Source organism: Nanorana parkeri, unplaced genomic scaffold (genome assembly GCF_000935625.1).
Source record: "Nanorana parkeri isolate BGI_ZX_2015 unplaced genomic scaffold, ASM93562v1 scaffold172, whole genome shotgun sequence".
Lineage (NCBI taxonomy): Eukaryota > Metazoa > Chordata > Amphibia > Anura > Dicroglossidae > Nanorana > Nanorana parkeri.
The window spans coordinates 1,761,337-1,777,021 of NW_017306440.1; the positions used below are offsets into that span (position 1 = coordinate 1,761,337).

The 15,685-nt window shown below is 42.9% G+C and overlaps 1 protein-coding gene across 3 annotated transcripts in view; it reads left to right on the top strand.

Moving 5' to 3' along the window:
* CTBP1 (C-terminal binding protein 1) overlaps positions 1–15,685 on the top strand; it is a 326,081-nt gene that overhangs the window by 278,591 nt on the left and 31,805 nt on the right. For all 3 annotated transcript variants that reach the window (XM_018554762.1, XM_018554764.1, XM_018554763.1), the window contains 2 exons: positions 3,032–3,176; positions 7,551–7,757. In XM_018554762.1, the coding sequence (XP_018410264.1) occupies positions 3,032–3,176; positions 7,551–7,757 (352 nt within the window). The remainder of the gene's footprint in view (positions 1–3,031; positions 3,177–7,550; positions 7,758–15,685) is intronic.

Sequence of the window (15,685 nt, forward strand, 5' to 3'; positions counted from 1 at the left end):
GCTCGTCGCCACCACATCTCTCTATCTGCTGCTTTATAGTTAACTGTCAATTCACAGGCATTACACAATACGTTTTGAGGATAAATTGCTCCACAGATGTAATGATCATTGAGGACTTATTTTAAAGCCTGGTTACTGATCGTTGAGTGTTTCTAAAACACTGAGGGCGTAGTATGCTTATTTTGTCCTCAGTTATGAAGGAACATTAAACGCTCTAAATCACTTCCTATTCATTCATGATTGTGGGCAGGGCCGGATTTAATCTCTCTGTTGCCCCAAGGCCAGGTTCCTCAATGTGCCTCCCCCATTGGGGAATGGCAGACCTGCAGGCTGCATACAAGTGATCTCGGCGACATCGCCAGGATCACTTGTACAAAACAAGTGACGGCTTCCCCACTGTACATTTAGTTCTGCTTGCCCAAAGCAGGGCTAAATGTAGAAAACTACCCTCCCGGCTCCCAGAACTGCATGTCCCAGGCATCAGGGGATGGGAATTCCACACCCCTGCTGCCCCTCTACTCCCTTCTGCCCCAAGGCCCGGCCTTGGTTGGCATTGTGGGAAATACGTTCCTGATTGTGGACACAGTAACTGATACTATATTCACAGTTTACAAATGGACCGGAGCACTCGGTATAGAGGCTTCCTCTTCATTCATAACAGGGGCTACAGAAAAGAGATTTAGGACTCAGTGTCCTCAATATCTATTTAGACCCCTGATATTCCCCCAAAGCCCCTAACTGTAAGGTAAAAAAATAATAATAAAAATTTTAAATAATAAAAAAAATATATTTTAACATTTTTTTAAAAGGTTGAGGGGAAAAAAAGTAATTTTCAGTTTAATGCAGACACATTTTTCAATGTTGGTTTCGTACAACAAATTTAATTTGGGTGTATCCCTAATAGTAATCTATGTTTTAAATAAAGATTTAACGCTGGGCAATAATTCCCAAAGCACTATGGGTTCTCTAAAGGGCAGCACCAGAGGCAGTTTTTTATTGAGGAAGGATTCATCTGATTGAAGCCTCAGACTGATAATGGTTGAGCTACAGGAACTGAGACAATTAATTTAATTTTGCCTTGAGCTACTGAGGTCTGTATACAGGCTGTAAATGTATTGGGAGAGCTGCAAACTTCACTACCTAGTTAAGCTAATGAAAAACATCGACATGCATAATATTTTTAATATTTTTTAAAAATGTTTTTTTTATAAGTCATGACCATAATGAGCAAAATCTCCTACAAAACAACAACACTGTGCCTTTTTAGGAAAACATTTTGTTTTAGCTTGCAGTATTTATTTCTCTAATGTTTGGCTCAGTATTCATTTACCCCCTTCCCCTCCCCCTCCCCTTTTGTCCTTCTGATTTAATTTACACCATATATCCCCAGGATATCCTCTGGTATCATATTGTACATATTGCTCCTGGCATCTTATTGCTTGTGATTCCTCAGTGAGTTGAGCTGTCTTGATCTATGGACTTCAAGTGATAAATCTCTCCTGTTACAGAGACACTGGAGTTTTCTCTTTCAGCCACAATTATAGATGACAAAACCTTCCTAGCACCTCCGTACCAGCCTGCCAGTTTATAACTTTATTACAAGTGATGGGTTTATGCGGAGGCCCGGTGCTGATTATACAGCGTTTTGGAAGGCACAGGAGTTGCAGTCGCCAACCAATGGATTTGCTGCTCGTGTTATTTAAAGTGGATCTTACAGTGAAATGCAATGTCCGCTCAAATTTCCCGGGTTCCCTCCTCCTTTATAAATCACATAATGTTGGTAGGTATAAAATGTATCTGTTTAGACCCCTAATATTTCCTCCGAAGCCCCCCCAAGAGTAAAACAATTAATAAATAAAATAAAAATTAAATAAATAATAATTTAAAAAAAATAGTAAAAAAAAAAAATCTTGGAGGCAGGGCACTGGGTGACATCACACGCCTGTTGGGACACACACACACACACACACTGTTTTCTTTCTTACCTTTGGCGCAAAAGGAGTTGGCTACGGGTATGCTCCCACGGTGCACGGACTGGAACGCAGGCACTAATGTGCCTGGGTTCCGGGAGCAGGCGATCTCACTGTGGGCGAGGGGCCTGCCTGCGGTGCCATTGACTTCAATGCACCGCCACGCCCCCTCCAGCCCCTGAATGCAGGTGTTTTTTCATTGGTAGATCTCATTGAGCTTGTCATTTGAAAAGTAGATCTCAAGACGAAAAATTGTGGGCACCCCTGGTTTAGATGGTTTGCCGAAATGAATACTTTGAGCTTCTACAAGTAGCTATGAAGGACTTGATTCTTAAATGCTGAACTTAATACAGGGTTGGACAGATCACAGGAGCCATGTAGCCAACGCACCTTAAACATTATAGCCAATTTCCAGCTTTTGAAGTCTTCTCTAGTTGTTTTAAAAAAAAAAAAAAAATAAGCATTGTAGGTCCTGGTTTGGGTGGACTCTCTTCTGAATTCTATATTTATTTATCCACCCCTGCAAATATGCCTGGGAAGTGCCAGTGCTGCCTATTGTTGTATGATATAAAGCCACATGGTTGCCTGCTGAGAAGGCCTCCATGGTGCTGCTTTTGGTCTGTTCCTGGTCTCCTTGTGACAAGTTGGTGACGTGGAAGGTTTACTGGACGGCTGGACCGAATACTATCCATCTGCATACATGAATGGTATATGGTTTGGTTGGCTGACAACATTGTGAATAGCTTTATATTTTACAAAGGGATGTTTTATGGGGTATTGAAGTGAACTTTTCATGTGCCATTCTTTGTAATAAAGGGGATATTATTTGGTGCAGCAGTCCAGAGAACTTTCTTTTACTTATGTGTAAGTATAGTTATAGTTGGACTTGCTGGTGCTCCCACACTGTTGCCCTCTATTAAAGGTCCAGCATACATGGAGTTTTTCCTTTTTTTATGATAATTTTTGAAAAGGTGGTGACATAAACCACGTGTGTGTGTATGTATGTAGCCATGAGTGAGAATAAAATACTGAGCTTTGTGTGTTTTTTGTTTTATTTACAGGTACTAAATGAAGCGGTGGGTGCACTGATGTATCACACAATCACTTTAACACGAGAAGACTTGGAGAAGTTCAAGGCTCTCCGAATAATCGTCCGAATCGGTAGTGGGTTTGACAACATCGACATCAAGTCAGCTGGAGATTTAGGTATTTTGTTTACTGTATCATACCTTAGGGAACACGAATTAAAAATGTGTGACGGGAATGTTTGTGTTGAGCGTAGTTGCAAATCTGTTTCAAGCACACCTCTTGTAATACATGTTAGAAAATGAAGACTATGGTTTGATTGGTATTGCTCTCACATTTTCACGCTTCTATGTTAATACACGCATGTTAACATGTGTTGGGTTGAGAGCTAGTTCACACCACAAACAGTACATTCCACCCCGATTTGGTCCTGGATCGCATCCCGGCCGGCTCCCTGCATTCAGCGGTGGGAGGGGGCGTAGCGGTTCATTGAAGTCAGTGGAACCGCAGCCATGCCCTCTGCCCGCAGTACGCTCGCACCTGAACGCGTGGCACATTATTGCATTCATTACGGTCCAGTGCGACCTGCAAAAATGCTGCATGCACTATTTTTTTTCTGACCGCACCAGACCGGAACACTGGCATTGATGAGAGGGGGATCTGCGGAGCCATTTGACCTCAATAGACCGCCACGCCCACTTCCACCCCTGAAGGCAGGAAGATGGTTGGTATGCGGTCCAGTGCGTTCTGGAACCAAATCAGGCCAGAACGCACTGTTTGGGGTGTAAACTAGCCCTTAGGCAGCCCATTTGTTTCAATGGATTGCCAACACACCAGAATGTGCAAAAAGGACAAGCGCCATTTTTACAACATAGTACACCATAGCACGTGGTATTGCATTACCATCCATTGGAGTACACTGCAATTAAAAATGCAATTGTGTTAACGGGCCCTCCGACAATTTTATACATGAGGCCTACTTATGCCAGGAATTTTGTAAGTATAAGGGAACTGGAAGTGTCTAATCCACTGCTGTCACAGCAGGCATCGTCAAGGTTCTGCATGTGAGATCCTTCTCCTATACTGCCAGGCACTCTTAAACAATCCCTTGGTGGAAGGGTTGGAAGCCTGGCCTTAACCCTTTTTTCATTTTCTAAACTTCCCTATTGGCCCTGAACTGTGATGAGCGGGCAGCCAGCCCTACAGTCCAATGGGGAGTCTCAGAAGCTTAGAGAAAAATGTTGTATATCCTATTCTACTACCCTGGGCATTAATACAGTTTGCTATCCTGGCTTTCAACTTTTAGGATTTGTCTGGATTTCTGCATCACTGACTTTAATCCAAATCAGAATCAATATATACATAAAGAGGAATTTATCAAAACCTGAGCAGACAAAAATCTGAAGCAGTGTTCATTGCCACCCAATCAGCTTCTATCTTTCATTTTCAAATCTTAACCGAACTGAAGAAATAAGCTGATTGGCTACCACAGGCAATTCCTGTTGCACCTTTATTGAAGAAAAAAAAAAGTTTAGATATTCAAATTGGTGATAAAAGTATATCAACCCTTCTACTGTATTTTTAAGTTACCAGTAGAACTCTTACTCAACCTCAACCAAACGTTTTCTGTAGCTGCTGTTAGGAGGAGGCTGGGACACGTTTTGGCCCTTGTGTATTTGTGGGACATCCTGCTTGAGCAAAATCCAATCCATCTATCCAATAGGTGAACATTCAGGTAGCATTTAGCAGACTTGGGTTGGGAAGTGATGTTTTATCTGAGAGCAGTGGTTTCCTTTCTGCGAAACTCCAATGACACTCACTTATCCAGTGTATGTCTTGTATTACACCCATGAACACAGATGTTATCAAGTGCAAGAGAAGCCTTTAGATCTTTGGCTGCCACTCTGGGATCCTTTCTTCTCTTTTTCATGGTTGTATAGCATGCTTCTGCTCTGCTCTTTGTAGGACATTGTTTCCTAACTGGAGTAGCAAAGGTGATTGAATTTCTTTCATTTGTAAATGTTTTACCCTCTCTATGGACTTGGAGGGACTTTTGGGATTTTTTTTTTTTTTTTTAATAACCTCTACCACTCTTTAATACTCTTCAGAAGTCCTTTGAAGTCTCATTTGATGGGGCTAAATGGCACTACGACATTGAAAGCTATTAGAATGTATGCCAGGTAACTCCGAAGGTCATGCATACTACTTGGATAGTCTATGGTGAACTGAAAAGTGATCTAAGAGATCTGAGGCTTTTGTTGATATCACAAAAAAGGCGCTGAAGCTGGGATGAAGGCCCTATGCAGCAAGAGATCTATTCGCCTAAACATAACATTTACTGCAAGCGTCTTTGACTAAGGACCATTTACAAGTTGGGTTCTCCCCAACGTCTCCCACATCTTGTTCTCGACATAAAGAATAGTGGTGTGTACTATTCATTAATAACGCGGTGCTGCTCTCCATCCTTCCAGCAGCCTTTTGGATGAAGAAGCCAGTGCAGGCTCCCCTGGGGGAGCAGCTGCTCACACAAGGTCAGGAGTTAAATACTTGTCTTTAACCATTTGGGTCATCAATACAGCTCAATGGAAACAGCTCCATGTCACATAAAACATTTTTTTTCTCTATACTCACCTGATCTCTGGATCCACCGATGAGCACAACCTCCCATCTCCCACGCTGTCAGAAGCTACCTACAGCGTGTGCTGGTTAATATTTAAACCGGCGTGCACTGTATGCAGCTTCTGAGAAGCTACGCTATTAGTGTAGTGGGGAAGCCAGCTGCACATTTTGCGTAGCTCCCGCTACGCTAATAGCGCAGCCTGTCAGAAGCTGCATACAGCGCACGCCGGTTTAAATGGTAATCGGCACACACTGTATGCAGCTTCTGACAACGTGGGAGAAGGGAGGTTGTGCTCGTCAGTAGATCCAGAGATCAGGTGAGTATAACATATTTTTATTTTTTTATGTTTCCGGGGACATAATTTGTCTGGGTACTGTCCCCGGATGAATGGTCACCCTACATTATAGCAAACGTCATTATTGCCCAGGATTCTAGAATGGGATGTCCAACAAGCTCATATAGATGATGTGATGGTCAGGTGTCCACAAACATTTAGTTATATGGGATATAATCTGCTCTTGTTGGCTAGTTTTTGATGCACTATTTAGGGCTTGCATCATTCTTAGCACCTGATATGCACATTACATGGAGGGAGTTCCTGTTCATTCAGGGGGTGCTGAGCTTTTTCTCACCCATTCAGGCCTGCTTTGCTATGCCATGCTGAGGGGTAAAGATGGCCACACACAGCTCCTATGTTTTTAATTGTACCATGTGCATAACTATATTAAACCTCATTAAATGGGGTTTTTATAACAGAAATCACTGTTCTTCTGAATTTCCTTTGGCATTGGTCTGCAGCCAGATTGGATTCAAATTTTGCCTAGCAGAGGTCACCTTTTTTAAAGTCGGTCTGAGCAAAATAATAACAAAACAAAAATAAAGAGCACTATGCTCAACATCCTCTCAATACATCCACAGACTTCTGTTTTGTTTCCTAAAAACACAACAATGTCAGAAAAATACCAGTTGATCCTGCGAAAAAATAATTTGAGCTACTAACTTCCTTTTTGGACTGGCAATCTACAGCTCTGAAATTCCTGTCAGTGTTTTTCCCTCTCTCAGCACTTTTATTGGACTGCAGAACCTCTTTCCTTCTCTTCATAGCATAAGGAGTAGGTGTTCTGTAGCACCCGGAGGAAAATTCATACAGGGATGATAAACACTGCTTACATTTTATTTTTTGTGCTGTCGTGACAGAGTTGTCACCACACTAGAGGAAGAGTGGAACACGCCGGATTTTAGGCAGATCAACAGGTATCATCTGTATTTACAAACAAAGAGACAAAACACAGGGCAAGGTGCATGCATTGCCGATATGTATTGCATATATATATATATTTTTTTTTTTTTTTAACCCTGCCATACACTAATGGGCTAAAGGCCATAAATTATTTACTAGAGCCTCTCTAAGTGAATATGGAGATAATAGGGAGTTCCAGGATTGTTGAGGTTATATCGTCATGTGTGGTGTTTAGTATAGAAGAAAATAGGTCACCAGCACTCCATAAGTTAAAATGAATGAGTCCTTTTAATGGACAATGATGTCACAGAAATCCAACATGAGCCGACGTTTCGGGGCCACACAGGGTCCCTTCTTCAAGGCAAGAGATGTGAGGTCACTAACTTATGGAGTGCTGGTGACCTATTTTCTTCAATCTTGTGTTTTGCACGGTGCCATCCGTGAAGTTACTTCGAGCACCATTTTATTTGATTGTTGGCCGGGACTGCTGAAAGGTGTGCGGAGGGCACCTCCATCAATTGCATCTAGTGTTTAGTATAGTTCTGTATATCCATCAGTCAGAAAAAATTAAGCCTGGCCAGAAATGACAGCTGCAAGGCTTTACAACCTAGTCAACTATGGCAGCTTTCGTATTTCTTACTCAACAGTCTTCAAACTTGATGGACATTTGTCATTCTTGTTCTTTTTCCTACAGGAATTGCAGTATGTAATGTGCCAGCAGCGTCCGTAGAAGAAACCGCCGACTCCACGTTGTGCCACATTCTCAACTTGTACAGGAGAACCACATGGCTGCACCAAGCATTACGGGAAGGCACGAGAGTCCAGAGCGTGGAGCAGATTAGAGAGGTGGCCTCCGGGGCAGCGCGAATCCGGGGGGAGACTTTAGGCATCATAGGACTAGGTAAGTTTTGTTCATCTAAACCTGTAGTAGGTGGCATCTGATGTACTGTGTTCTGCTGGCCGATTTTGTTCTAGTAACTGGTACTTGAGAGTCAATAGCAAATTGAACATTTGAAAGGTCATAACACCCTGAACATGTATTTTAGTCATTGATGGACCTTGTTGGGATTAACCACCCACTTTGCTATATTACTCTTATAGGGCTAGTCACTTAAGGGTGAAGAGTTTGGAGAAGGCAGGAGAATTGAACAATCCAGGCCCAAATAGCTGATTTGGAAAATTTCTCCAATTCAGCTCACTTTCCAGTTCCGCTATGTTGTCCTAGATTGTTCACTTCTCCTGCCTTCTCCAAACTCTTCACCCCTGTGTGAATAACCTTCTTAGCCTCCATTGGTCCGGTCTCCCTTTCAGAATTGTAGCTCTGCCCCTCTTCCTGTAGTAGGCAGAGTCTAAATATGCAGCTTTAGAAAATATGGAAATTGGGCTGCGTGTGGGTCTCTCCGGGGCTGCGTGTCGATGTCTATATGACTGCGTGTGGGTCTCACCTGGGCTGCGTTTGGGTGTCTGCATGTGGGTCTCACCTGGGCTGCGTTTGGGTGTCTGCATGTGGTTCTCACCTGGGCTGCGTTTGTGTGTCTGCATGGGGGTCTCAGGCTGCTTTTGCTTCTCACCAGGGCCGTATGTGGGTCTCTCTAGGGCTGCGTTTGGATGTGACCAGGGCTACAGTTGTGGCTCTCCATAGTTGTCGGATGCTGGACTCTCCAGGGCTGTATGGGCGGGTGGGGTTGTCCAGGGCGGTTTCAGTCTTGGGAAGAAGGAGGAGGAAATGTGCGTCCAGACTGGCACTGTCATGGACATAGACAGCTGCCATGGGAGGTTCCCAGCAGGCTGCCTGAGGTCCCCACCAAGTGCGGGAACTCAGGCAGCCAAATCAATTTAAAGCACCAGCATCGGCACTATGTTCGGGGGCATTTTTATGAGTACCAGCACTCGTGAAAATGCCCTGTATCGGCACCTATACCGATACTAGTATCGGTATCTGCGCATCCCTAATGAAAATGCGTAAAGCTGAACAGACTTTTTATTTTGCTTATATGGCAATCATTTCATATACATTCATATTCGCTGCAAATGTTCTATACACGGCATGCATGATTTCCCTCATGCAGATCTGAGCAAAGTGCAGGTCCGGTTTTTACAGTTTTCTTACTAAAGAACTTTGGAGATTTCCTAGACAAAACACATGAGCATCGCTGGTTGGCAGAGAAGACATTTTCCATCAGATCTTAAGCTGCCCATATATACAATATAATATCAACCTGAAGACTCGGGATTTAGGGGCTACTCTCATATCTGTGCATTAGGAAGACACCCATGGGTTGCTCTTGTTGAAGGACAACTAGTGGAAGTTAGAGGACCGCTTTTGATTGTCCTTGTTTCCTCCCAGGATAAATGCCACTGGCCTACACTGCTCTCCCGCCTTTCTATCTGCATAAACATGAATGACTGGCTGGGCTATGAGTTTGTGTTTATGTGCACACTGTGAGCTTCAGATACTATAAGATACGTCGGACCATACCTGCGTGTCCAACCAACCTGTAAAGAGTTCTAAAATCTCAGCATATCCTATCCTATTATAACATCAGCATTGTAATAGGAATACATACTGGAGTTGTTTTTGATAATGCAATCACAGACATAATGCAATCAAAGCTTACTTGGAAAAGTCCTTTTATGTAGTGAATGCCGCCTTCCGTCTGCTCATCACTTTTATCAACTTCCTGGATTCCCAGTGTGCTTTGTATCTCATTCCCTGCTGCTTGATGTGATGCAATCTCCATTTCTCCAGACTACATGTCCCTTCATGCATTGCTTCCAGCAGGCAATGATAATATTACATTCACATGGCTGAGTGAAATGATGTCAGTGCATTGAGACTGTACATCCTATGGGCATCTTCATTGAGTTTACAAACTGCTAGATCGATAAGTTATTAGGAGTGGGATAGAACATATGGAAATTCAATAATGAAGTACATATTTATTTTTAGTGTGGCCACAGATACTTAGTTTGAGCTGTTTTCCAATTGTTTTTGAGTTGTTGGTTAACCTCCCTACACCTTTTTCTTCTCATCTGATCCCATTTTCTCCATCCAGAACTGGTTTTTCAGTCTTGAGGTGTGATAATCCTCTGACAAACATTAGCTTGGGGGCAAGGTATGCGTGGCATCATTATGGGTGTAGCATCTATTCAGCATGTAAGACACTTGCAGGTTTGAATGAAGCGTAGTAATGTGCGTCTTTAGTTAAACAAAAGCTTGGCTCTTTAGAGATTGCTGTAACCGTGGAACATGTTGCCTCACACCAGCCCCATAGGGCAGCGTTGCCTATCAGAAAGTCGAGGCAAAAATCCTGGCTTTGTATAGGACCTGTTTCCACTAATGAACTGCGTTAGTGTGCATTAGGATAAGATGATACAGATGTCTTTATCACATTGCATTACAACGTGTTGCAACACGCCCCATGTTGTCATTCCCTTCATGTAACAAAATAAAGGGCCTCTTGCATGATCTGCCCTCGCCTGAATATTTCACCTGCTGTTCATCACTGGTGAGCAATGGTTCTGCTACAGCAAGGCAGACTACAGTCATCGGGGTTAATCTTCTAAAGGAGTAGAGCTACAAAAATGATTATAATCGATGATGGGAAACATTGTCAACGCTTTCCATCATCGACTAGTTGAATTTCGACGGCATATGTCTCCTCGCCGCACGCCGCTTCTCCTCCCTGCCTCACGGACTTGCTGCATGCCGCTTCTCCCCGCCTCACGGACTCGTTGCTGCCCGCAATACACATCAGCACAATGAAAAAGGAAGAGCAGGCATGGGGGAAAGGCAGCTGTCAGACAGGCCCACAATCTTAGGGAGACTGCTCAGGTAAGCCTGCAAGCCCCCCAACATGGTGCTGTATTAATGTATTGCCTGGATTTGTAGTCCTCTATAGCTGATGGTACATGGTGCTGTATAATATATAGCACGATGTACCATCGGCTATAGAGGAATACAAATCCCAGCAATACATTATACACTGTATGTATAATGTACTATTGCTGGCATTTGTTGTATTCCTATATAGCTGGTGGTATTCTGCATTGCGCCGTATATAATCATTATACAGCGCACTGCAGAATACCACCAGCTATAGAGGACTACAAATCCCAGCAATAATAAATTATACAGCGCAATGTAGAATAACGCCAGCTACAGAGGACTACAAAACCCAGCAATAGTACATTATAGTATAATGTATGTGCTGCGATTTGTTGTATTCCTCTATAGCTGCTTGTATTCTGCATTGCGCTGCTGTATAGTGTATTATATTGCACACCACACTTTTTTTTACTTCCACCGCTCCAAGCTTGCTCCCGTGATGGACTTTAATCTCAATACAAACTAGTAGACCAACACTGGAGCCATTTTTTTAAATCCGATTTAACCGATTAATCGAAGGTAATAATCAGCTAACCGATTTTGAAAATAATCGTTAGCTGCAGCCCTAGAGTAGAGCATGTTCACTCAGCTTAGTGAATGAGGTGAAACATTTACTTTGAAAAGAGCCGCCTATCCTGTACAAAGGAAATTCACTTGGCTCAGTGAATGAGGTGAAGCTGTGCTAATGTCATTCATCCTGTGTGTTATTTCTCAAAGGGGTCCTTGCCAATCTAGCTGCATATTTCCATGATTTTGATAACTATCCTCTGAGATAGAGTTGTGTGGATGCAGAGAAATATTAACCCTTTTGTACTTCTTTCACATGATGATTGGCATCTTGTGAACTGTAAAATCACCCAGTAGGGGAATACATACAGTTACTAACCTATCCAGTTTGGTTGATAGAGACTTTCCAGTTTCGGCTCAGATAGGATATGACGTGCTTGCTGCTAGCGACGACATGTTTCCTAGACTAACAAACCTTTTTTCAGTCATGGCACCCTTTAAAATATGCAAAATCTTAAGGCACCCCAGATCCTCCCTTCCGATTAGGACCTCCCCTTTCACATCAGAGTCCACTTTTATATCAGGAGCCCCCTTCTTTCATGTTAGAGTCCTCCCTCTCATGCTAGGAGCCCCCTTCACAACAGAGTGCATCTCTTTCAAAGAGGAGTCCCCTGTCCACATCACAAACCCCCTCTTCACATAAGTAGACCCTTTTCACAGCAGCAGACACTTCCCCCCCCCCCCCCCCATGGTCCCTCTTCACATCAATTTCCTACCATCAAATCCAACCATCTGCAGCATTATGGCCAGGGGAGGTGCAGTCCTGGACACTGGAAAACTACCATCCTTTTCTGAATAAATCCCATCCTCCCTGAATTAGCATCCTTGATTTCCATGGTACTGTCAGCCTGCCTGCACCATCGAAAGGCATGACGCTATGCGAAAATTGTGAGGCACCCTGGTTGAGAGAGGCTGTCCAGACGGAAAATGTCACTTTTCTGGAAGCTAACAGAATGACAAAGTGTTGTATTTTGGTCGATTTTTAAATGAATGGCTAAACAATGGTTGAACATTTATCATCCATTTCCAGCTGTTCGTAACCAATGTCTTGCTTGAGTTTCCCTGTGCATTTTGAATGATGAGATCCAGATTTCCTTGGTAGAACTATCCATAGGCTGTCATGGTCATGACTGAGAACAAGTAGACTTTTCCGGCAATCCCTTAGCATGCTTCTGAACCTTATACTTCAATCTGAGCTTTGCACACACGTAAAATTGTCAGTTATTCATCTAAAATGTTCCAAATCTGCCATATTGGACAATTATTCATGCCCATCCGATGGCAAGACTGACAAGAATAATGGTTCTGTGTTTGCTTGCTTGAGCAGATCAGAAGGGTCCTCTCTCTCTCTCTCTCTCCCTGACAAATCATCATGCAACATCATGTCGGGCTGTATTGTACTGCAGAGGATTTTCTTATTTGGATGCCTTTTTAGTTTGCCGTTAAATCCAATATTGCGGTTTTCTGATATCTGTTTATGGTAAATGTCTACTTAGTGGTCTAGCTTAAACATGAAGACTTTTGTAAGCTGGCAATATTTAAATCCCTTGTTCTGTTTAATTTTGTTGTGCTAAATTTTCCATTACGGCTTGGACAACAATAAAAGCCAAATCGGAACCCAACCTGACAGGCTTTGGCAACTGCCGTCCTTTATGTAGGCTGGCCTGCATGTTCTGTAATTTCCATTGGCTCAACCCGGCGTGACAAAGTTGCCTGAATTGCTGGATCAAAGCAAAGTGGAAAATATAAAATGTAAGAAGTGAATTACACAGTTCCGTTTCTGTAGGGTTAGAACTAAAGAACAGAAGCCTTGTGTTACCCACAGTTTTAAAGGAAAACCCCAGTTTTTATGTTTGTATGTGGATGTATTAAATTGTTATTTTGTAATTTTAATGTGGATACAATTGACCTTTAGAGTTCCATCTGCAGCTAGCTATGGTTTTCTTCAACCCCTCAAGATGAAAGTCAGATTAAAGGCATCACCCGTAACAGTGGTTCCACCAATTGGTCAGATATTTACTAAGGCTATATTCCTTGAGTTCATCTTTTTTTAATACAGCACTATACAATACTTAGACTATGTGGGCATTAAATGAAAACCTGACTGCTGTGGGTGGTTATGCCTTTACCTAAGTGCCATTGTTAGAACAATAATGGGTAAGGATTTGCAATAAAGTTCGGTAACATCTTTGTAGTATAAATCGTTCAACCGGAGGGTTTGTGTCTTGCCAAAAAGGAATGTTTCACAGACTAATTCACAAGAAGGGGGGGGGGGCTGGGGTTGCGGCAGTCTACTGCAAGTTTGGGGCCTGGTTCACACCATTTTTTGGACCAGTTCTGGAACGCAGTGCATTGCTTTTTGCCGCATTTTCACTGTTTTTTACTTTGCCACGTTCCGGAGTGGTGGGATTTTTGAGCTTAAAATTGGCTTTCAGGTGCGGTTCCATGAGTTCTAGTGCATTCCAGACTAGAGAAAATGAAACCAGCAGTGTTTTTTCTTTGTCTGGTCCGGAACGGACTGCGCTGGTGTGAACAGAGCCCAGGAATAACATAGGGATGCTTTTTTGGTCCGTGAACAAGCCCTGATGGACAGGCACCTAGAATGCACATTCCTGCATCCCAGACCTTCCTGTCATAGCCAAATGGTAACTAATTAGTGTTGACGGTTGCCACTAAGCCTCACCCACACCTATTGGTCCATCACTATTCTATTGGCCCATATGAATATACAGGAGGGAGGGAGGAAGGAAGGTGAAGGCAAGCGTTGCCTGTCAGAATGACCTGGAATTAGGCTGTGGCAGGAGCTTTAAGAGGCTGTTACAGGTATGTGTAGGGACCTCCTAGGTACCTAGAAAGTTTGTGATGGCAGCTATATTAATTACTCAGTAGTTGTTCACCAAGAATATGCACAGACATCACCAAGAGAGGGAATAAACTAGTCTGTGTATGCGATAATTAGACAGTTGAAAACGGAAAGCAAGTGAATTAGAGTTACAGCTATGTAAAACTAAATCTACAATTTGCGGGCTAATAGAAACCTCTCAGGAGACCAGTCACTACTCCAGCTGCCATTTTTGCATCAATGTCATCTCAAGCCACCCTCTCAGTGTCCTCTCCTCCTTGGATATAGATTGTGGCCCACAGATATTTTCAGTCTTTCTGGTAAAGCACATTATATATTTTAATTTCTACTTTCCTTGGTCAAGTTGTTCTCCTGAATCACAGTATCAACTCTTGATAGCTGTTAGGATAGCTATTTAGACCTTTTGATCCAGCTTCTAGCTTGACTTTGTTGCAGGACTCTGAATCTCAACAAGGTTTAGGTTTTTTTTTCATTCTGCTTGGTGCCATGTTGGAGCCATAGATGCAAAATATAGTGAACAGAAAAGAAACAAATCCAGTGTTTACAATGCCATTAATCTTTGCTAACATTACAGTAAAAGGCAGAAAGATAATTTGGAGCGGAGTTGACCTTTAGGGTCTATTTACACCAGCCGCTGCGCATTTCGCACAGCAGCTGATGTGCAGTGGCCAGCACAGTGCTGATGTGCCGATCCCAGCACACTGTTTCCTATTTTTTTTAATGAACTGTATTGAAATTTCTTAAGTGACATTTCATTAAGGTCTATGGACACAGCGTGGTGTGAGGCGGTTGTACTGCAACGCGGTGGTGTGAAATGTGTCCATTCATGACCAGGAAGATTGCCTTGTCTTGTGATGGCCTGCTATGGGAAACAAACGGCTAGCTTAGTCCCAATGCACCTGGTGAGAGGAGCAATTTGTTGACCAGTTACATTCTAATCCCAGCATGTCATAGTGCCACCTTGTGGTTTTCAAAGGAAACCACAGCAGGACCATTTGCATGTCTGTCTCTCTTTCTCCCTTTCAGGATGCTGACTCCCTGCTTATAATTCATAGCTCTATTGCCAGCAGCAAGTGAGAAATATAATCTGCTTGAGCTCAATGTTTTGTCATGAGGATGGGCCTGAGTGGGGATGATAACTAAGGCAGCTGAATAAGTGAAATCCAGCGCATCTAAGCCTGGTATAGAATTGTGCACGTCTCGGAATGCTTGCAATGCAAAGCTGTCAGCCACCGTTCTATTCTGACCCACTTGTCATGGGAATTATTTCCAGCGCCAACCTGAAACTGGACCCTCTGCAGATGATAGCGTTCTGCATGAGCCTGAATAGCTAATTCTCCTTCAGCTTAAAAAAAAAAAAATGACAGGACAATGACTATGTATTGTTGCTTTTCACAGACCTTGAGAGGACACAGCCATATGTACTCTATATACACCTCGAACATTTAGGGACTATTGTGCAAGATTCGTGTTATAAGCAGGATGGAAATCTTCCATATTCTGGCATATA